General features: G+C 44.1%; 1 protein-coding gene across 5 annotated transcripts in view; it reads left to right on the plus strand.

Moving 5' to 3' along the window:
* MTSS1 (MTSS I-BAR domain containing 1) overlaps positions 1-21,330 on the plus strand; it is a 121,040-nt gene extending 99,710 nt beyond the window's left edge. Inside the window, exons 7-14 of one of the 5 annotated variants that reach the window (XM_067290168.1) lie at positions 399-556; positions 1,845-1,952; positions 2,923-3,020; positions 5,021-5,231; positions 14,219-14,413; positions 16,376-16,540; positions 16,905-17,067; positions 18,391-21,330. In XM_067290168.1, the coding sequence (XP_067146269.1) occupies positions 399-556; positions 1,845-1,952; positions 2,923-3,020; positions 5,021-5,231; positions 14,219-14,413; positions 16,376-16,540; positions 16,905-17,067; positions 18,391-19,088 (1,796 nt within the window). In that variant the 3' untranslated portion in view covers positions 19,089-21,330. The remainder of the gene's footprint in view (positions 1-398; positions 557-1,844; positions 1,953-2,922; positions 3,021-5,020; positions 5,232-14,218; positions 14,414-16,375; positions 16,541-16,904; positions 17,068-18,390) is intronic. The other 4 variants (XM_067290170.1, XM_067290169.1, XM_067290171.1 and 1 more) reach the window with 4 other exon arrangements.
* The last annotated feature ends 2,367 nt before the right edge of the window (positions 21,331-23,697 follow it).

The raw sequence follows: 23,697 nt of genomic DNA on the forward strand, positions 1-23,697 counted from the left end.
CAGGAGCTTGCCGGGCACGACAGTAGGAAGGAAGAGGAGTATGCCTGGGATTAGTGATGAATGCCCTCCTAATCAGTAAGATATTGATTGTCAGCCAGGATGACATGAGAGGTTTTAACAACTAACAGCTTGAGACAGTCCATACAAGAAATGCTGTCTTTGGCTTGTTGAAACTTTCTTTGAGTTGAACTGGATTTCTTCCCTAGGCAAAAGGGAAAAATGCTATAAAATGCTTAATTTCAATGAAAAAAAGCCCTATTAATTTGAATTAAGGGAAAACACTGGTTGAGACGAATTGCAAAAGCAGTCTGGCAGTAGTGCTGACTGAAAATAAGGGATTTGTCTATATAGATCCACGGTTTTGATAAAATGCCCTCTTGATTGTTCCCTGTGTGCAGGACGGGGTGACATTCAGCCCCAGCTGGATAGTGCTTTACAAGATGTCAACGATAAGTACCTGCTGCTTGAAGAAACCGAGAAGCAAGCTGTCAGGAAAGCTCTGATTGAGGAACGCGGCCGATTCTGTACTTTCATCTCGATGCTGCGGCCTGTCATAGTAAGAGCTCTCCATTTCACGTCGGTACAGTGCACAAGTCTGCTAGGTGGCCCCCAGCCTCGAAAAACGGAAGCTCGTTGTGTCTTCGGAAGGGATTTCTAGAGTCGTAGAAAGTAGCCGAAATCCTGCCTGCATCTCTGTCTAGGCAGTGGTGAGAGCTGGACGCTTCCTTATGGGCCCTTGGAGTGATTCGGAGACCAAAGACGCTGAAAACTTTCAAGCCGACTCATAGGGAAACAGTGGGCACAAAGACTTGGGTGGACCTTGAGTCCCTACGAATATGGCCCTGAGGCACTGCTAGTGTAGCTTCCACCACTTTTTTCTTAACATCACATTTTAATATAAACCTTCTTTACTCCTGCTCTAGCAGTAGGACTGAAATATTTCAAGACCTCCCCTGTGTATGTAATGACATTATCTGACAGATTGCAGCCTGCTTCCATGCAGTTTTCTGCCAGCTCTTTCCCTCCTACATGACAGCTTCTTCATTTCCTTCCGAAGGCTTCAGTATATTTTCATAATCTGAGGTTGTCTGCAGCCCAGCGCCGGAACGTTTGTGGCTTTGTGTAAGCCTGGTGTATTTCTGAAGAGGCTTCAGTGTACTGGGAAAACGTTCCTGATGCTTGTTTACAAAGAGCATCAGCCTCAGCAGAAAACCATGGTTAGAGAAGTAGGGAGCTGGTGGCTGAGCGGTAGGAGGGGAATTGCAGACTCAGAACACCTGGATGAAATTACCATGGTAGCTGAGAGATTGCTATGGTAACTTATGGTGCTGATATTGTCAGAGTAGAGCTAGCTCTTGATGTAGTATGAGCCAGTATGAATCATAGACGTGGTAATGCTTTATACCTGTATAGTGCCTTTGTCAAAGTCTCCAAAGCTAGCAAGAAGTATGAATTTAACCCCTGTTTACCTGCAGGGTTAAAATCCTTAAGGCACGTTAGTGGGTACGCATAGAAGGGATAAACCTAGTCCAAATGCAGTGAGAATGACTCTCTTTTTCTGAAGATGTGACCAAAAGAATACTAAGACTTATTTATCTCATCGGTGAGAGAGAGGATGTCTAAGCCTCAGAACTTAAGCAATCTTAAAGTAGGCATAAAACTCTGTAAATGAGTATTTCCAAGCCTCTTTCATAAGTAGTGATTGATTTATGGACAAAGAAAAAGCAGCTCCGCTGGAGTTGAGGACTACAGTCATCAGCAAAATGCAAAAGATTGTGTATTGTGTTTTGGGTGTCATTTTTAAAACCGAGGCCATGATTAGCCTTGCTGGTTTGTCTCTTCAGGAAGAAGAAATATCAATGCTAGGAGAAATAACACATTTACAAACCATATCAGATGACCTGAAAAGTCTCACCATGGATCCACACAAATTGCCATCTTCAAGTGAACAGGTTAGCTCTTGTTACCTGGAAAATATTTCAACTTTCAGCCTGTACTATTTTTTTTAAGTGTCGTGAGAAATATTGACTGCTAGCAGTTAGTGGCTTTACATTAGGTTTTGTAGATGCTTTACTGAAGCAAGATCATTTTTAACATGAGCAGTTTTAACAATTTGATTGTAAAATACCAGCTGAGTGCTCCTGAAATATTTGCGCAGCCCAGTGTAAAATGGTAGCTGTAACACTGAAGTATATGGAGATGCCCACCTTCCATTGAGGCTCCATGAGAAATGGGTGCCACCTCCTCCCCCTACATCTGAGCATCCCTCTCTTGCATGGTGACAGCAGCATTGCTGAGATTAGATAGTTCCGCAGGTTCTAACATTTGAGCTTTTTTCCCATGCTGTCCTTAAAACGCATAGAAAAATATGTATTATTAAATGACTCCAAATAGGCCTTTTGACTCCAAATAGGCCTTTTGACTCCAACTCTGCTGCATGAACTCTTACATGGTTCTTATTGCACCTTAGCGCTGACTGAAAAGTATAAAGGAGGGAATCTCTGCTGTGAGTTAATACTGTATCTTTGAGGGTTTTTTAATGGGACAGTTCTTAAACACTAGGGTTATAACAGTTTTCTTTCTTTTTTTTTTTTTAAGGAAAAAACAGCTTACAACATGGATGAAATAAATTAAATTTTAGGTTTACTTTTTAAAGATTTTTCTGTTCAAATGTAAACTGTCCTTCTGTGATAGCAGCCGTAGTGTTGAAGTATGCTAGTTTTTGGAAATGCAAGGATGAAGCTGACTACCCTGCGTAGGAATTTTTAACATACACAGTCTAATTCTAGCAGAAAAATGAGGCTGGGTCAGTAGACATTGAAAACTTGTTGTGGTGAAGAGTGCTGGGGACAAGCAGATTCTTTCTATTAATAGGAAAAAAGATTTTCCAAGTTGTTGATACTATTGATTATCTTTCATCAGGTAATTTTAGATTTGAAAGGTTCTGATTACAGCTGGTCTTATCAGACTCCTCCATCCTCTCCCAGTACTACCATGTCCAGAAAATCTAGTGTTTGCAGGTAAGCAGATGGGTAATACTTCATTTTAACCTCTTTGGGGGCAAAGGGAGGAAAGTTCAGACTGTGGTACAGATTTATGTGCATAATTAAATCTTAAATAAGAACTCTTAACAAAATCAATCCCTCACGGTCTTCATCCATTTACGTGTGTGACTGAGAATATTAAAAAGGATGGGCATGACTGAACAACTTTTGAACTCAAGACAACTTGAAGATGCTTTTGATTCAGTTCTCTTGAACCCATGTCAGATCAGAGAGCGCTGTACCGATCTAAGCTCTGACACTGTTCATTCATAATTTCCTTTTCTGTTTTTCATATGATGGCTTTTTAGATTATTCTAAGTAGCTGTTACTAATCAGTAAGTTAGTGTTTGAAAAGGAAAAACATCCTTATCGATTACCCTATCAGTCTGGTATATGGAAATGCTTTTTTTTGATACAAGTTCTTTGACTGTTTAGTGCTGTCTAATGCTGTCCCCAAATATGTTGGAACACTTGGATTCTGTCGATGCTTTCTCTGTAAAAACTGTTTTCTCTCATAAAACAGTTTATTAGCATGTTACCCCTGTACCCTGATGTCTAAATATACTGTTTCCTTTTATTGAAAAGGAAGATAGTCTATTGTGTATTCTGCTCTAACACCTTTGTAGCTGCTCTCAAATGATTACCTTTTAGTTTGCTTTATGAATAATGTACTAGAGGTTCCCTGTGTATGAGCAAAGTTATCTACAGCATGTCAGAACAAGTGAACATGACTACTTATATGTATGTACTTGCCTCTGCATGCAGATATATATAAAATAAATTGCAATACTTTTATATATATGTGAAAACACGCATATTTAAAGCATTGAGCACAGGCTTAAAGATGCAATATCCTAAAGCTGTAAAAGAAAATGGCTGGGAAATCCATCACCTGTTCCTAATCAACCTCATCTTCTTGTGTAGTAAAACCTGTGTGGCAAGAGACTGTTGTGTAAGGATAAAAAAATGCAGTGCTCCTCTTCATCTGCACCAGACTTGTACGTCTTACTTGTACATGAAATTTGGGAATAGAAGGTGCAGTCCTTGCCCATGTATCGTATAGAGCCATCCCTTTAGCTGGGAGGCAGGCTTCTGCCAAGGAAAGTAGGAATCTGCCTTCGGACTGACGCACCCTGCTAGTCCCTCTCGGTCACCTCTGCAGCTAAAGGGAACTTTAAAAGCTCCCACATTGTGACTGATCAGTCGTTGCCATCGCTCACGGAATTTAGAGGTGAAAAATCAGTCTCTCCGATTCAGGATCTTTTCTTTCGCAGTTCCTAGCCGGGGAGTTCTAATTCTCTTTGATCACCTTTCTTTCCAGCTGAAGCTCCGTGCCGAGAGGTGCGACTTCAGTGTACGTGCCTTTTTCTGGTAGAGAGCCGTCATGCGAGCGAAGCTGGTTGCAGGCACTCTGAAGTGTGGGGTTTCGGTGATGCTTTCAGAAAATCTCGTGTGTTGGCCTCCTGGCTGACTGGACCCGCATGCCCAGATGCAGCCTCTTAGATGCCCTGTTACTCCTTCGACGCCCTGCTGCAGGGATCCCAGTAAGAATTTGGCCCTTAGTGCAAGAGCAGCAAGGAGTTAGGAGTAGAAGCGAGCTGTGGCCATGTGGAGGCTGCACGTGTGTTAAGGCTGGGGAGGGCATGTAGTGATCCCCTCTTCTGGACCCGACTCAGCCTTCAGCTCCTAGTGCCTGGGTTACAGTAGATCATTTGAGTGAAATTCAGGGTAAAGTGCCATTTTCTCTGTGGTCACAAAGGATACTGCAGCTGCTTATTATTCTTTACTGATATATATGTGCATATATATATATATTTAAATTTATTTTGTCAACCTCTTTTTTTTTTCTTTTCCGGTTTATGCTGCCTGTTGCTAGCAACACGTGGAATGTTAATTGTACTGTATATGGGTCTCTCCCCTCCCCTTTTGTCTTTTCCTCTCCCCTTTCCTTTCTCTGTTCCTTTTGTCTCTCACAGCAGTCTGAACAGCGTTAACAGTAGTGATTCCCGGTCCAGTGGCTCGCACTCGCACTCACCTAGTTCACACTATCGCTATCGCAGCTCCAATCTGCCTCAGCAGGCACCCATGAGGCTGTCCAGTGTGTCCTCCCATGACTCTGGATTCATGTCCCAGGATGCTTTCCAGTCCAAATCGCCATCCCCTATGCCACCAGAAGCACCTAACCAGGTACGTGCAAGCATGAGAACGAGAAGTGAGCTGGAGACTGTAGCTTGGCTCACCTTTCGCAAAGGGATCTTACGTGGTTTTTGGGGTACTTTGGAGTCAGGTCGAGCACCGAGGGTAAGATAAGTCTCGCTGAACTTCATTCATCTAAAAGTTGGGCCTCTAGTTGGAGTGACCTCTTGATGCTCCCTTGGCGGTTAGCGCTGCAGGATGGGACAAGTCACTCTCTAGGGGTTACGGGTTTCTCTGTTGGTCCTAGACACCTAACTTTCAGATGTGTACAGATGAGAAAGAGCAAGAGAAATTCACCATATGGGAGGGAATCAATATTCACTTCACCCACTGAGGTTACTAGTTAATAATCCTACACAGATTGCAATTTATTAGTATCAAGTGGCTGTTTGCTGCTTAATGGACAGATATCCATGCCAGAACAGCCTTGTGACCGCTGGTATTGACACTGGTGGCTTTGGCAGCAGGATGACTACTTTTATTCCTTCCAGATGGACCCCTGTAAAGGACCCAGAATCCTCAAAATACCACTAGCAGAGCATCATGTGAAACTGGTTTTGCGCCTTTTGGGGATGTGCTTTTCTATAGACAGGCTTGTCCTTTTTGGCCCTCTGCTGAGCTCCTTGCAGAAAGAAGATTTCTGCAGAAATAAATGGTACTTTTGGTTCTTTATGGAACTCCTAGCAAACTCATTTGTTAGGACAAATAGGATAATATCCTGAACCCAGTCAAATTAAGAGGATTTCACTGTCAAGATAAGTGAAACTTTTCCATAACGTCGTCTTCTGGTCTGCAGAAGGAAATTTTTTCTCAATTTGTTCAAGGCAACTGTCCTACAAAAACTTGCTGGCGGTTTGAAGGCAGAGGCTTGCATGCATCCCTGACTTATCTTTCAGCACCTGAATTCTGTTTTCTGGGTTGGGTTTTTTTTTAACAAAACACATTGCAACTGCAGTATTTTTTTAATTGAGGCTGAATTGCCAACTCTCATTATAAATCCCGTCATAAATCTTAGTCACAATCCGAGGTGAGCCTCATTTCCTCTTGCTGAGTATTGCTCATTTTTAATACACTCTGTGGTCACCAGAGAAGATTGCCTTTTAGTTAGTAAATGCAGTTGTACTCTTTTTCGTCTGCTGGGGAGTAGGTGGTTTTGTAGCCAGTTATAACTTTAATTCTCGCACTCAGTAAACAGCCGCCAGTTTCAGCATTACCAGTTACCAAGTGTCATCTGCGTGCTTCGGCTGCTCCTAGACCCCCTTTGACAGCACACAGACTCCCCTGTTTCTCGCAGAAACATTTAGTCAGCAGCACTTAGTGAAATGTTTAGGATATCATCCAGAACAACCCTGGTTCATTCAGGCTTGGATCAGATTCTCAAGGGAAGCTCGACATTTTTTTTTTCTGTTTATCTCTTTCATTTTAATAGAAATGTTTTGTTTTCAAACATGTACGTCTTCTGCAGTGTCCCCAATCTGGACACATCGGCATTATTTTTTTATAGACGACATCCTGAAACAGATGGATTTAGAACTTTGTGCAGACTAATTAAATGAATGTTTTGTTTAGATGGGCTATGGCTAACCTAAGTGAAATGCAAAAAAGTAAATGAGAACAAATAAACTGGAATAGTAACAAGGTAAGGAAGTTGACTTTTAAGATACGTGCATCAGTTTTACTTGCTAGCATCGTCTTTGGTTTTCATAGTATCCACTGCACCGGCATAAAAAAGTGGTAATCTGCACGATGATGCAATGTTTGCAGATGAAGATTTAACTTTGCATTTGTCCTTAGCATGGAAAAAAAAAAAAATCTCTCTTTGCAAGTTCCCCTGTTAAGCTGGGGAGAGAGCTTAGGCTGGTATCAGCTGGCAGAACATCCCCAAAGTTGGAGTCATGCTGATTTATCCCGGCTAAGAACCTTGTTCCCATGCTTCTACTTCACTTTAGACACTATCCCTAAAGTTGCAAACTGATCCAAACATCACTTGAGCTATTCATGAGCTGTAGGAGGCTGCAGCAGCGTGGCATGGACTTGACAAGTGTAGTGTGTTGGTATAACGAATAGGTATGTGCTCTGTACGTCTCCAGTTCTGTATACCTTTGCACAGAGGGAAAGGTAACAGATCATTGCCTGGCTGCTTCATCTGCGCTTAAGTGTCTTGCTTTGTATGTTCAGCACTAAAGTAAAATGTGTGTGTTGTGCTGACAGAAAATTGTGATCGTGAGCTTCCTGAAAAGCTGTTCAATTTACAGCGTATTCCGTGTTGTGTGTCTCTAACCAGCTGACAGCGCTTCCTCTGGTGTTGTGTTTTCGAGGCTCGGTGGCGGGTGGGGAGGAGCAGCGATATTGGCCGCTGACTGTTTCTAAAACACTGATGTCCTTGTTTCTAGTAGTGATGCTGGGAAAGCAGCAAAGCAAGCCCTAGAACCAGGAAAGGAAATTAAAAGCTATATATCTTGCACGGATGGATGCTTTGCTGATAATGTTTGCTAGCTCCATGCTTTGGAACCTATTAGCAGCAGCAAAGCCTCTTTTCTTTTAATAAAAAAGCAGAAGGGGGCCACAAAATTCCCAAATTATGTGAGTGAGACTATGAGACCTATATGAGAGTTTTTTGCTCTCGCCTACATTTTAGACATTTTTTCCCTATCTGTGGTTTCTGAATAAAATCAGTTTAATTTTCAGTGAAACTCTCTCAAGCAAGGAATAACTAGGGATTTAAACAAACAAGATACAGACTTTACCAGAGGAGAGATGACTGGCAAAGTGAAGACTGCTTTTCAGATTATAGTCCTCGAGTAGTAAGTCTTTATCTCTTTGTTACGCTTTGCATAGAAGAAAGGAGAAAGAGCAATTATAAACCCAGGCTGTGATGCCCTTATTCCGCTTTAGTGCGATCTCCGTTCTGCAGCGTTGTTGTTAACGTAACGGGGAGTGAAGGTGTTAGCCCCTACCAGACAGCTGTACATTTGGAAAGGTCACTGTAAAATGCTTTAATCTTAATTAAGCCAGTGCATTTGGGTATAGTTGAACAGCTGAAGAGCATGACAGCTCTCTTCCTGGAGCTGAACAGCTTCTTTAAATGCCGGATTTGAGGTCAGCGTTGCCTGTGGCTTGTACCTGAACAGTGTAAAGCCCGTGCGACAAACTTGCTGGTTGGGAGCACAGAGTAGCTCTTGGGTGAACATCCGACCTGGTTAGTGCTGCTGAACCTACACGTAGCGTATGGGGGAGACAAACTGAGGTCTGGGAGTGATCGAGTAGTGGGGTGGTAGTAGTAGTTGTAGTACGATCCTAGTATAGTTGTGTTTGATTTAGGAGGAGGATGATAAAAGGATCCGCTGGAGCTGGAGTGAACTTGCATTGTGGGAATAATGCGGAAAATGATTATGCAGTTGGATTTTAAAGCTCCTGACTTGATGGGGATGAAAGCAAGGTGTTAGATGAAGAGAAAGAAGCAGGTAAAGGAGGAAAAGAGAACTGACAAATTGCAGAGGACTGTTGAAGTCTTTATTGTTAGAATATTCTTGAAATAGCTTTCCCTAGATAGCGAAGTGGAGGGAAACTAGATGTGAATTTGTTTCTGCATGTAGAAATTAGGAAGCTGATAAGATTTTGCATTTCAGGAGATTCTATTGCTTGAAATAAACTATTTCCCCTATTTTAACTTCATTTTATTATGACTATTCAATTTTCCATGTAAATTAAGAAATGCTCCTAATTTAGACCTTAAACAAAACCAGAAATGCATCTTAGTGCATTAATTACCGCCAGGTGTTTGCTTCTCCTAAACTTCCTTTCTATATAAGTTTCCCATGGGTTTGTTCTTGATTAGAGAAGAGAGGTCGGTAGAGACATGTTCTTGAAAATGAGAGAAATCGAATAGTGACCTTGAGTTGCTATCCACAGCTTCTTGAAAGGTAACTGCTGAGTCTTCCACTGATTTCAGAAGGATATTGGACCAGGCTTTTCATTAGGATCAGTCTCCGGGGGAAACCTTGCCCAGGAAGCTCTGTCTATTATATGAGGAAGGGAAAGGGTTAAGAAAGCAATACTATATTTGAATGGAAAATGTAGCAAACAAAGGATGCAAGTGATCTGAGACAGCTGCTGTCCTTTTATAGGTTAGTGGGACAATCGATGGAAGTTAAAATCATACAGTCTGGTGGCCCAAAATGTAGCTTTTTTTTATGTCCTCACTGGAATTCATGTATGCCACACCAAGCAAAGGGACACGTTTGAAGAACGAGCCATAGGACAATGTCTGAGACACCAGCTATCAGACTGCTTATGTATAATGGTCATCTGAGGAACTGGTTGTTACCATGCAAAGCACTGTTTTAGGTTTCTGCTAATACTATTAACTTTAACCTCTTTCTTAGATAGTTTGAGAGCTGAGTACAACCACAGTTATTGCAGCCTTGGGGGGGGGAGGGGAAGCTCCTGTGATCAAAATAGCTAAAATGAAAGAATTTAATTTTAAAAATGATTCAACAGATAAGTTCAAAAAATCCCTTGGTGAAGTTTCTCACTCGGAGAGATGCGGGGTTGCCTGTGCCTGCGTGTGCTCCCTGGGGGCATGTTGCACAGGAGGTGTGCGCACCTAGAGCGAGCGCTCGGATTCGGAGACTTTCTGCCCCAGCAGCGACTGTGCTGTTCCTGTTCTCGGCGCTTCTGCATAGAAGCGAAGGGTGGTCTGTGCTTCCCCACTGTTCAGTTCAAGGCAGTTTCTGCAGTCGGATCCAGGTAGCATTCGCCTCACTGGCGCTTTTTTACGTTTTTCCTTCAGGAGTTCAGTATTCTGCTGCCTCCCTCTCCATCGTTTTCTCACTTTTGTAATCCTTCTTTAGCGATACCTGAGCCTCCCGTGGCCTGTGCCAGGTGAATTCCTTAAGACAAGGAGGCCCCGTTTCCCTGCCAACGTGTCATGCCTTTCCTTCCACTGCCGCGATGGTTTTCCCCATGGTATCTTGGTTCATCCTTTGCCTAGTTATGTCTGTTGCAAACGGCCGTATGAAGTTTGGGGGAGCCCTTTCTTTCCTCTCCTGGACCAGGAGGGATGAGGAGGTTTGCTTCCTTGGTTAGCGAGAGGAGGCAGGGGCTGATCGGGGGTGCTGGGCAGGAGACTCTTCGCAGCCGCTGAGCGGTGGCAGGTTTGCTTGTGCTTCCCAAAAAAGTCACCTGCTTCTTGCCACAGCTGGCATATAGCTGAATAATGTCAATTTAACTGTCCCAGCTTGTGATCACAAGGATGCTATTGCAGGTATCTTCCCATCTACTGTCTGTATCCCAGTCTACCCATGGGTAGAAAAGAGAGCAAAAGCCCATTTTATTGCAGTAACAAGTTAACCGTTTCCAGTCTTTTTTTCTCCTTATATCAAGTAAGTTGAGCAAAATCTCGAATTTGCAGTTTTAGTCTTTTTCCCTTTATTTGCTTTATGCGGTGTTATTGCTAACCCTTTTATGACCCATTTCCACCATTGCCTGACATAATCTGAAATTTCTGGCTTGTAAAGAGGAACAGTCTTTTAGGTGTAAACTCCAAACTTTCACTTGTCATCATCAAGGCATCTGCAGAAAACAACCTGGCCTGATACGGCCATTTGGAACACAGGTTCTTTCACTGTCCTGTCACATGCAGAATACTTAGACCCCAGATGGTTTTTCAACAGCTCTTTCAGGTTATGAGCATGAGTTTCAGAAAGCATTTCTGAAATTACATTTTTCTCAGTTTTTTCTGAATGAGAGTGTGTGCTCTCATGGGGCTTTTTGGATAGTTTCTTTTGCTGAGCTGCCTAGAATGTTAGGCAGCACTTGGACTTCTAGAGCAAAAAAGAATTTCCTAAAATGTGTTTTTCTCTAAGGATAGACAAAAATCAGCCTCCTCACTGCTCAGTGTACTGTGACAGAGTCAACTGGAGCTCATGTTTGTCAGGTACACTTACATTATCTTTAGAGCTTTTTCTCCGGTAATGGGTGTTTCTTTAAATCAAGGAAGAATGTGACAAGTTACAGAAAACATCAAACCACTGCATTGCGGAGTACCCCAGTAGATACTTCTCACTTCTGTGCTTAATAGTTACATGTCGTTTTTTTGCAATTTCTTTCTGTCTTGTGTTCACCTCAACACTTACTGCACTTTGAGTACCAGCCTTGTTAAGCTGAGCTTGCTCGTCCCCTGAAGACACTTGTGAAGTCACCTGCAGATCTGATTTGCTGTCAGCATAAGACAGGATGTGCATCCTTTTAGCCTTTTCTTTTTTTTCTTTTTCTTTTTTGCCTTTGTCTTTACCTTTGTGATGTTGCACAGCACTTACCCAAATCCACAGTTCACTAATAAGCTCAAGATGCTGATCCTATATTGGCTTCTCAGCAGCCCCAGCAGTCTTCACCAGAATCCTTATGGCGATGGTATCCCATCTCAGGAGACCAACATCTCCTCTTACTTGGGCAGTTAGCCATATATTCTTTCTGTGTAGTTTTTAGTGGACTGTGAGATGAGTTTTGGGTGTTAGCAGCTATTCTCCCTCTACATTACTTTTTATCCAGCTATCATGTTATCTGCATACTTACTGCAAGATCTCACCTAAGGTTACTGGTGACATTTTTATTTCAGATGAGATTTTCCTCTCGCCCTTCAACATTTCTCTCCTTGAGATCAGAGGCTTTGCTACACAACCCTAGTATGAGAGCACGTTTCTGGAAATCTCGGCCATTTGTCTCTACTGTCATAAAATGCCAGGAGTATCCTTAGGCTTGCTTTACAGGTCTTGGACTACAACAGGATGAATTGTAGTGGTGCTGGATTTTCTGACAGCAAGCAGAGCTCGTTGCTGTCCTGACAACTTAGGCTGTATTCCTGATGATTTCAAAGGACCCAAAACTTCTACTGAGGGTGATGCCGCTTTCAAGAGGGAGAGATATAATAGCATTGTACTTAGCAAAATGGTCCACGTGCTTATTCGCGTAGGAGTCAGGGCTGCTTGCTAGGAGCTGAATGTTTGGAGGTGTTTCGCCTGTATGCACATTTGGTGTCCTGCTTTTCCTCCCCTCTCCTTTTGAGTCCCTGATACTTTCCATCTCTGCTGTTAAGAGGAAGCAAGTGGCAGGCACAGGCCACCACTCATGCGCTCGGCAGAGAACGGGTACCTTCATAGTGACTGCTGGGCAGAAAAGTGTGAGTTAGGGTACTTTTAATGTATGCATACTGCCTGCAGAGGCACATGCATACAGGTAATGCACTTTGGAAAACTCCAGCTTTGGTAAGTATCGTTTCTTTCTCTGTTCCCTAACATTCAAACTCAGATGAGCTTTCACAAGCGCTTTTGCAGTTCAAAATATCTGAGAACTTGTGGATGTAAGCGGCATTTGCTGCTCCATGTTGTAAATCTAAACTTTGTGTCCTTAAAGTGTGGACAACCCGCTTTTCTGTATGAATTGGTTGTCATGGTATATTGCATGTTTGGACTGTAGGTTTCCTCAGTTCCCTCAGCTTTTTGCTCTGAGATGCCTAACACAACCGAGCCGCTGAAATTGCAATGAGGAGTCGAGAGATCCCTCAACTCCCTCATTCGCCAGCAGCGTGGCAAGTTCTCGCATTAAGCAATGGGCTTGTTGTTTCTCTTATAGATTTCCTGAACACTAGCAATGGTTTTGAGCAGTATATAATTGATTTTTTTTAACCCTAACCCTCTGCTTCTCTCATCCTTCCCTTTCTCCTATGTGTGTCTCTGTGTATGTGCTTTTTGTCTCTTTTTTGTTTGTGTTTTTTTCTTTTCGATGGCTTGTGTTTCCTCTCCCTGCGTTGTTGCGGTGCTGTTTTACGCTGCAGAATTCGTCCAGCTCTGCCTCTTCCGAAGCCTCTGAAACCTGCCAGTCAGTGAGCGAGTGCAGTTCCCCCACCTCAGTCAGCTCAGGCTCCACCATGGGGGCTTGGGCCTCCACAGATAAGGTGAAAAACTTCATCTCAAAGACGTACAAACCTATTAGCTCGTTACCCAAACCCAGCAACATCCGAACAACAAGCGTGCATGGGACACAGCCAGGATTCCTCCCTGCGGAGATGAGAATAGGAACTGTTACACGCTCCCTGAAAAGCGAATATGTTTGAATAAACCACGGTGACACTCCCCTTTAAACTAGCTGATGGGGGATACTACAAATTGGGGTTTTGCAAAGAGATAAAATTTTCTAAAAGTTCATCATCCACCTTTTCTACTCAAAGAGACTGTGAAACGCTGCCTAAAAACAGCTGGTCGCCTGCCGAGGGGCCGCTTGTCCGGGTCATGCTGTTTGTGGGCTCTCCCCTCTTTCCCATTAGGTAGCCTGCATTATGCTCTTAAGGAATTTGGGTGTGTTTTTTGAACAAAAAATAAATTAAAAAAGATAAAGAAATGCATGGTGCTAGAGCACAGTTGGAATAAATCATGGGGGATACACTCTAAATTGGGGGAGACAGTGACAGCGGTATCCATTCTCATCTGGTAAATCCTTGCTGGTTTTTTTTTTTCCTTCCATACCATCGCATGGCTACAACGTCATTTTCGAAGGCCGTATGCTTTTCCTCTCTGTCTGGTTACACAGAATAGACACCACCATTGCAAATGCCTTCAGTATTGGACATGTTTTGTTTCTGTGTCCCCAGTCTGCAGAGCAGCTAAACTGTCAGGGCTCGTTCACGGTGTGCCGCTTCCATGGACAGAAGGCAAAGCCGCTGGGCCTGGCGACAATGACTGCCGCGCTGATGTCTGAAATTTGTTATACCAAATAACAATTTTCAAGCAATCTCACTTCTGAACCAAGCATTGTATCAATTTTCTGTTGTTTATTTGCAGCAAAGCAAATTTTTGGTTTGTTTTAAGATACAGAAGCTTTTTCTTTTTTTTCCTAGAGCATCAAAGTCGCAGTGTATTTTCATATTCATTCTGTTTATATTAATTTCTGTTTTTTTGTTTTTTTATTTGTTTCGTTTCCAGTTGTCTAATGGGTTTTATCACTGTAGTTTATCAAGTGACCCATCCGTAGCTTCAGTTGGTGCAGGTCCTTTCCCTCATTTCCCGCCTGTCTCCCGCGCGTGGACTCGGGCTCCCTCAGCCCTCCTTCCAGACTACGTTCATTATTACACCATTGGGCCAGGCATGTTGCCATCATCTAAGATCCCTAGCTGGAAGGTTTGTGCTCCTTTTGTCGCGGCCGTCCTCACCTCCTCCTACCAGCACTGTGCTCGCGGCAGTTGCTGTCCCTCGATCCCTGTAATTGCCTGTCGATTTGCTCTGTTTAACCTCACTCTGAATGGGTGCTGCATGGTGGTAATCATATAGGGAGCTAAAATAAGGGTAGGGTTTCTGAATGATCTTGTCTATTCTGGTACTTCCTAAAATATATTAAAACTGACAACACCTAGATAGGGAAGTCTGGAGCAAACGTGACGTTGTTGAAAGCACTCTGGGCTCTATTCAGCGAGAAGAGCTGGTTTAGCACGCTCACGCGAGCAGCGAGGTGCAGGCTTGACATCTCGTGTGCTTAGGGCAATCATACACTGAACAACACGATGTTCCTGCTGGAGCTGTTGCACGTCGCCCCTCCCGCAGCCACAGGCGGGCATGCTCTTGTAGACCCAGCCGGAGCGGTTTAAGAGGTCACTTGTCCCCAGTTGCTGGACGCAGGTATTGATTTATGCTGTGCTCTCCAGACTGGAAGCGCTCACGCAGCTCGTTGTGGTGTCTCGGGGCATACAGTCCCAAATGTCGGAGAGCAGTAACTTCCTTGAGTCGCTCCAGCTGGATCTGCAAGGGTCTCTCTTTGCATCGCAGCACCTCTGCTCTGCCCTAGCCTGGACGCCCTCCCTGCCAGGCATCGCACTGTGCGCCCTGGTGGGACCTTTCTGTAAATGTAAAACCAGAGGTATCTCGTTGCAGACTCCCAAATCTCCCTCTCCGGCAGCTGGAGACTGAGACATGCCCAGGGTGGCCACGGTGATCGCGGGCTCCAGTGTTATTAGTGGTGCCCATGCTAGAAACACTTTGCAGCAAAACACAGCAAAGACAAAGCTGTTCAGGCAAAGCTGAGTTTTGCATGGCTTAATAAAACTGAAATATCCATCTACACAAGTGGCTTCTGTCTGCACAGCTGCCTTGTACTTGCCATATCCTCAACTGAGACACGTGTCAGTAAAAATCTAAAGTATGCTCGTAGCTTGTCATTAATTATTTAATCACAAGGCTGTGCGGAGGCTGGTCAGCAGCCAGCTGCTGCCAGCGGTGGGGCGTGAGGTGTCTTCTGCTTTTATTATATATATTTTTTAAGGCACCACTGGTGTTGGTGAGGGAAGACTCGCTCATGCCTGGGCTTTCCCCTTTAGCAGTTAGTGCTGGGGGAGCTGCCGCTTCGCGGCGACTCTGGCTCCCAGCACGGGTCCCGGATGAATCCTGCTCTTTGTGCACAACGTGCAATTTCCAGACAGCTGCAGAACTTTGCTTAATAGAGCCCGAAGTGGATATAGGCCCAGTGGCCTGGGGAGTTTGCTTCAAATTCAGCGTCAGTAATTCAGAGTGAAGTTAGTCTTTCTTCAGTGCGGGTCCTTATTCTAATCTAGATTTCAGCTAGTAAGTAAGCTGGGAGATTACCCAGAGTAAGTTTGCACCTCTAATATGTATTAAAAATCTGTTTAGGACTAATTTTTCAAAGTTGTCAACATGCATAACAACACATAATATTAGAACTTGCATACACCTAGGACAGTTAAATCACTGGTTGGGAGCTTAGGTGTATTTGCTGCTGTGTGCAAGTTTACATGTGTGATTTCTGCATTTGAACTTCTGAAATATACAGTCTTTAAACACAATGGACCTTCATCTAAAGAAAATTATAACACTAAAATGTTAAATATCTTCATATAAGGAAGTTTAGGTAGATTAAGAAATTTAGGTTCCCTTTAATAAAGGAGATAGTTTTTTTTATGATAGAACATTTTTAATATCTTCAAAATTAATTTACATCTGGCCTGATTCAGAAGGGCACCTCCAGTTTGATGCATAAATCTGTTGCATTAAAATTGTCCTATTATATAGCTTTATTTATAATTAAAGTACAGTGACTAACATAAGCTGTCCCTAACAAACACGTTTCCTTAGGACTGGGCCAAACCCGGCCCATACGACCAACCAATGGTGAACACGTTGCAACGTCGCAAAGAAAAGCGTGAGCCGGACCTTAACGGAGGAGCCCAGAGCGGAGCAGCGGTGCCCGCTGAGGAGGCCCAGAGACCTCGGAGCATGACGGTGTCGGCCACCACAAGGGTGAGGCTCAGATTTTGAACGTGCTGCTTGGCGCGGAGGAAAAGGGCGTGCTAGCTCCTTGCTGGTGCTTTTCTGATGCACCGTGCGTGGGCACGTCTCTCTGCAACGGGTGGGACCTGCGTGGTGTTGGTATGGTGGGCGGACGTTGCGTGGGAACGAGAGATTATGCTGTTGAGGATATCGGCATTTGTAGAACTAAAGGCATCCAAAAAAACCCCCATTTCTAAACTGTAGTAAATTGTTGGACGCAATCCTGTTGGGTTGGGATGGTGACAAGCTCTGCTTGGGAGGGGAGATGATTAAAACCTCGGTGAAGACTGGCTGAACCTTGTGTAAGCAGTGGCTCTCCTTCGTGCGCGTGCAGCAGGGGGAGGAGATGGAGGCCTGCGAGGAGCTGGCCCTGGCCCTGACGAGAGGCCTCCAGCTGGACACGCAGAGGAGCAGTCGGGATTCCCTGCAGTGCTCCAGCGGCTACAGCACCCAGACGACAACCCCGTGCTGCTCAGAGGACACCATCCCGTCTCAAGGTGCCCGGTTTTGTATTCACTTGCTGTCCAAGCGCCGCTCCTCCTGGGCGTTTGTGGCGCAGGCTGTCGCGGGCGCTAACCCCTCGGGAGCGGGGAAGAGCGCTCCCGCAGCCGTCACTGGCCCTGAAGGTGGCAGCTGAGGGGAAGGGGATGGACTTCACGTTCCTGAAGTCTTTTCCAGCTTGAAATGCAGTCTGGATTTATTTACTGAATAGGGACTTGGATTGCTAGATAGTGCACTGAACTTTTGTATTTTATGCTATGTTACTAGAAAGGGTTTTAGCTTAAGGATACTATCATATTTTAAAGAGAATGCTGGAATTATATTTAATGGGTTAAGCAGAACATCACTGGGTTTGCATCATACACTTCTTGTGGCGGCAGTATCCTTTCCGGGCTATTGTCTTAGCAAATATGCACTCATAAACTTTGCTTTCTTGCTCTGTCAGTAACTCTGAATCTGCTCTTGGTTTCCCTTCATGAGCTTTTATTTCCTACATAAGCAGAAATCGTTGTAATTGGGGAAAAAATCCATTGGAGACCTTAACTGGGCATGTCTGGGAACTTACAATAAGGTCTTGAATTTTTTGTGCCTGTTTCCGGAACTAGCAGCAAGGTGAGAGAGGCCGAGTTTGATGGTGTTCGCGGTTCGGCAGCCGTGGTGTTTGCTCAGCTGCGATCGGTCGTGCTGTGCAGTTGCGAAGGCGGCAGGGCTCGCAGAGGCCTCGCCTGGCTCTGAGCTGTCTGGAGAGGAAGGACCCGCATGTAATTATTAATGCTCAGGCTGACTTTTCAGAGCTGTCAGATAGGTGTGATTTACTTTGTTTGCGGAATAAGCATATTTGCTGCTGACATCACTAGTGCGCAGTCCCCTAAGCCCCACAACGCCCTACGTTGAAATACACTTTTTGGTCACTGACAGTTTTAAATATTTGTATCTACAGTAGTAGCATATGGCTTATAGGATGCAGTTTTTGAAGGTTTTAAGTCTTTGTTTGGTAACACACATTGAGTCTTCGTTACTCAATTAGTTCTCTTTAGAGAAGGTACTGAATGGGTGCAGTTCCTCGTTCTCTCTCGTGAGAGACGTTGGCACTCTGCAGCTTTAGGTTCAAACCGCTTTAGGGCCTGGCTTCAGTCACTCAGTATGAGAGTCTTGATCACAGTATTTCAGGCTTTCTTCCTCCTAGAGGTGAAACCTTTCTTAATTAGTATTGACCTCCAGGCTTTTTAGGTTACATACACATGCAAATACTTCAGACTTAAATGACACGACGCAGCTGTCTTCTCCAGCTCGTTCCTAACAGTGTCTTTTGGCATCAGTTTCAGATTATGATTATTTCTCTGTGAGTGGTGACCAGGAGACAGAGCAGCAAGAGTTTGACAAATCTTCCACCATCCCAAGAAACAGTGACATCAGCCAGTCCTATCGCAGAATGTTTCAGACCAAGCGTCCTGCCTCCACTGCAGGTCTGCCGACCACGCTCGGACCCGTCATCGTCACCCCCGGCGTCGCCACCATCCGACGGACCCCTTCCACCAAGCCTTCTGTCAGACGCGGTACCATCGGGGCAGGTCCCATTCCGATCAAGACGCCGGTGATTCCCGTCAAAACGCCGACGGTCCCCGATATCCCGGGGGGGCTGCCCGGAGCCCTCGCCGGGACGGAAGAATGTGCTGAGCAGAGTCCCGAGTCTCCGGCAGCCGGAGAGGGCGCGCAAGGCGTCGCCAGCATGCCGTCTTCCTCGTGGAGTGGCCAAGCATCCGTCAACCCTCCGCCGCCAAGCCAGAAACTGAGCGCTGCCGAGGAGCAGAGGCAAGCGGTTGCCGAAAGCGAGGGGGAGGAGAGCGAACGGGATGGCGTGAGCGCCCTGACGCCCGCCGGCCAGCCGGAGCTCGAGCCCGGGGAGCTCAGTCCTGGGGATGTCCCGCAAGGCGAAGATATGCTGAACGCCATCCGGCGCGGCGTCAAGCTGAAGAAGACGACCACCAACGATCGCTCAGCACCTCGTATTTCCTAGGAGCGAAACAGCTGTCGGAGTACTAGTCGCCGAGAAGGAACTGTGAGGAAAACCAATTTGTCTCTATCCATTCCAATCTGTAATCAGTGAATTTTTTAGGATACTCGGTAACAGACAGTCTGGAAGTACTCTAAAAGAAAACAAGGTGAAAGAGCATAGTAAGACATAATCTTCACTGGTGTTTTAATTTGTAAATATCAATGATTTTGTTTCCACATTTTTTTGATCTAAGTTACACTTTTAATTTTTTCTGAAGGTGCCAAATCCCATTTACCTTTTTTATAACTCTTTGTAAAGTTTTGAATCATAGGAGAAAAAAAAAATGTTGAGTAGTTAACTTCAGCAAAGGGATTTAATGAATTTGGCTTTTTTGCAAGCTTTTGTAGAGCGCCTTGTAATAGTGAGGTTAAAAAAACAAAAACAGTGGGACTTATTTTAAAGTTTAAGTCAAGCAGTAAGGAATTAGATCCTCATTTAAGTATTAAAAAGTTTGAAAAGCAGGAATAAAAATTGATAATAAAAGCAATATATGATGCAAGGAAGAAGCCTGCAGTTGGTGTAGAGTATTTGGGGGTAGTGGGGGGAGGGAGATGCCATCAAAATAGCAGATGCTGTTGCACAAAAGTAGGCTAGTAGGATTAATTACTAGTAGCTTCATGGTAAATGCATCAGAATAAGCCATATTGGATTGCAGTGTTTTGTTTTGTAGGGTGTTTTGAAGACTTTGGGTTTTTTTCCACGTTTCTTTTGGACTGCACAGCAACAACTCTCAGTCACATGCATGCAGCCTTAACTGTACAGGCTTGGTTCTTCCACCGTCACTTCGTTCCGCTCATCCTTTCACTGAGTACAAACAAGGTCGACAGGCTTAAGGCAGTTACAAATGTGAAAACATTTTTAAAACTCAAGCAGGGAGTTCTTAGATATTATCAAAATGCCTTTTTCTGACTGTGCCCAGCAGGCTGGGCACCTTGGAAAACCCAAATATTTTGAGAAAACATGTACCAATTTGACAGGTGTAACCAGCTTGTGATCTAATAAGCCGCGAATGTTTCTTTCCAATACAGGGGCTTGTTTTTCTTACCTTCTTTTAAATGGCAGTTGATTGGCTTTTATTAAATACTGCAAAGAAAGGGGTGAAGGGTGGGGGGTGGGGAGAGATACTGTTTTTTATTTGGTGTTCCTGGGAGTCTGACCACTCTCTTCTCTTTTTTTGTATTCTAAGTCATGTTTTTTGGAACGCTGTTGATAGAGCTATAAGAGTTGGATTTTTTCCTTAAAGTAACAGTAAGCTATTGCTGCAATACCCGTCTCCTAAAGCTGAGAGAAATATGCAGACGCCGGGGCAGCCCCCGCGGTGTGTTCAGGCGGTCCGAAAGGATGCGGCCCCCGCGTGCGGGCGGGTGCAGGCTTGTACGCCTGGGATTGCTTAAACCCGCAGCAAATACTGTGTAAGGGGCTAGTTTCCACCAAGCACTCTGCAGATTTCTGTTGGCTCTAGACTTGCCTACATAACCTCTTATGCTTTAATACATAACTGCATTGGATGTGAAACTTCTAGTAACTGTGTAGTCACTGTGTTTGATGGAACATTTTACACTGCTGTGGTTGCTAACATTTTTTTTTGTTATGGCTTAAAAGCAAAAAGCAAAAAAAAGGCATGATTCTTAGCAAATATTAAACCTTCCTTTCTTTGAAAAACAAGCTCCTTATTACAGAATATAATAAACAGTAGTGCCTGTGGTGTAGCCCACCAATCTTGATACAGTAGCTGATGCATTGTGCAAATGAGGCTTTGAGATGGTTTTTGCATAAACAAAAACTGCTAGGAGATAATCTCAATAGTTAAAAGTGTTATTTAAACCTTTGAAATAAATGGATGTAACTGTACCTGAGTACAGCTTTTCACTTGTTTAGTTCTTAAACGTTAGTATAATCAGTAAAATTTAATATAAAATGTTGCCAAATTCAATGTAGAAAGAATGTGACAAAACACTTTGGATAGTTCTATTGTTTGTGTTTTTGCATATTGTAAAAGCAGTGTCACAGCTGAAAAATAAAATGTTTCTAATGGTAAATTATTGTGGTTTAGTTGCTAGTTTGTACTGAGAGTTGACCTCTCCCTGTGCAGTTTTTTGTTCTAAACTGGTATAAATAATTGCTGTAAGTGTGTCTCCCTTCTACATTGTAATGATTGCTTAAGCCTACGTTATGAATAAAGAACTGCTGGAAAACTTCTGTATTTCAGTTTTTAAAAAAACCTTTCTGCTTCCGGAGCTTTGGATATCAATGTTTTCCTTCATCAAATTTCTAAAGATCGTGCAAATTCCGTCTGAACTCCAGCTACCAATTTCATGCATGTAACAGAAGCAAGAGAGAATTCAAAAAAAATTGCTTATAGTTACATTTTCCTGATGCATGCTGGAAAGGGCAGCTGAAGTAACGCAGCAAAGGTACAGAGCTAGTGATGGAAATTCCCATTAAATACTGATGACATTTCTCTGCCCTTACTGTTGTTATCTGGCTAGGAAGCACAGATGACATGTTTGTGCATCTGCTCCAGTAATGGACTGCAGTTCCCTTTGCCAGAGGAGGCAAATTGCTGCTGTCAACACCGCACATGCTTATGGACAGAATTTATCAAGCACAACGCCGGTGCTGTCTCCCACATGCCCGAGTGATTGAAGACTTGTTGAGCCTGCTCGAGACCAAAGGGAGAGAGGGAGGGTGTTGTTCCCACTTCGAGCCATCGTGCAGTGGCCTATTTTATTTCCTTACCACTGCAATAGATCCATTTAGTCCTGAGGTTTCAATTTGTCATGAAGACATTAAAGGAAAACTCAAGGTGGTTTAGCTGGAAATACATTGTCTTTAAAAGGATCATATTTTCATTCCCACTGTCTCTCTGCGGCTGCAGCTTATTTCCCAATTCCATGTACTGCTGGGCCAGGCTCAGTAATTTTGAAGCAGATCCCTGATGTTTCTACAATGAATCTCTGATGCGCTTGCATTTGCATGTGTGAAACGTTTTGTTTTCATTTCGAGATGGCAAAGTGTGCTCAGACACCGGGCAGAGGGCTGGGCAGAACCCTGTGATTTTTGACCCATATGAGTTTTGCCCACATACATTTTTGGCCTCCTGTATACAGGCTAATGCAAGTCGCTGTTAAAGCAAATCAGCTTTTGCAGTTCAGATAAGGGAAATTCTGGACTTCTGGTATAGCAGATCCTGTATTAGACAGCCATGGCAAGTTAGGAAAGGGGGCGGCACGGGCTGGAACTCCTCATGTGAACAGGTACCCTCAGTTTTGAAAAGCATTGGTATCCCAGTGGAGAGAAGAAATCAGTGTTGGAAAAGGGCAACTGCAGTTTCCAGGTCTCAGTTCTGTTAGTGCCTCTGGACTAACAGAGGACAGGGAAGAGCTCCAGCCTCCCGGAAAGACTGACACTTTCAAAAGTAGAGTATGTATGTGAGCAAATTAAATCATTTTTTTTCCAGATTTAGGCAGACCTTAGCATTTAGGCTTAATGAAGATGGCCATCTAAAATTTCTAAATAGCAGCCAGATTGAAGTCCTTGCTTATACACAAGTTGAATATAAGTCCTTAAAACAACTGAAGTTAGTGGCTTTGCCATCTCTTACTATCAAGTCTTTAGTTGGAGGAGTTCATGGAAAAAATAAGCCTTACTTACTTACAGGGCTAAATGTGGTACAATCAAATAGCTTCTGTAGAATGAAAGTCAGGTTAGATAATCTAATTATCCTCTCTTGAAGCCCTAAAAATGGAAGTATTGTTACTGCAGAAAAGCAAGGAATGTTTTTCTATGAGCCTATATCCTGGCTTTTCTCTTACTCATGGGGAGATTGTAGGTGCTAATGTTAGTGAAGTTTCCTAGGTCATGATATATGCTTTTGGCACACAGCTGAAAGTGAACTGCTTTCATCACTAGCTCTTCCTAAGTATCAAGTACTAGAATTGGTTGTGATCCAACCACTTGTGGCATCTTGACCTGCTGGAAAGCAGCTCTGCGGAGAAGGACCTGGGAGTGCTGGTGGACACCAAGTTAAGCATGAGGCAGCAATGTGCCCTTGTGGCCAAGAAGGCCAATGGTGTCCTGGGGTGCATCAGGAAGAGTGTTGCCAGCAGGTCGAGGGAGGTGATTCTCCCCCTCTACTCAGCCCTGCTGAGGCCACATCTGGAGTACTGCGTCCAGTTCTGGGCTCCCCAGTACAAGAGGGATGTGGCACTACTGGAGCAAGTCCAGCGAAGGGCTACGAAGATGATTAGGGGACTGGAGCATCTCTCTTATGAGGAAAGGCTGAGAGAGCTGGGCCTGTTTAGCTTGGAGAAGAGAAGGCTGAGAGGAGATCTTATCAACGTGTACAAGTATCTGAAGGGAGGGTTTCGAGAGGATGGGACCAGACTCTTTTCGGTGGTGCTGAGCGACAGGACGCGAGGCAATGGGCACAAACTGAAACACAGATGCTTCCATCTTAACATGAGGAAAAACTTTTTCACTGTGAGGGTGACAGAGCACTGGCACAGGTTGCCCCGAGAGGTGGTGGAGTCTCCTTCTCTGGAGATATTCAAAACGCGCCTGGATGCGA

This window comes from Apteryx mantelli, chromosome 2 (assembly GCF_036417845.1).
Source record: "Apteryx mantelli isolate bAptMan1 chromosome 2, bAptMan1.hap1, whole genome shotgun sequence".
NCBI lineage: Eukaryota > Metazoa > Chordata > Aves > Apterygiformes > Apterygidae > Apteryx > Apteryx mantelli.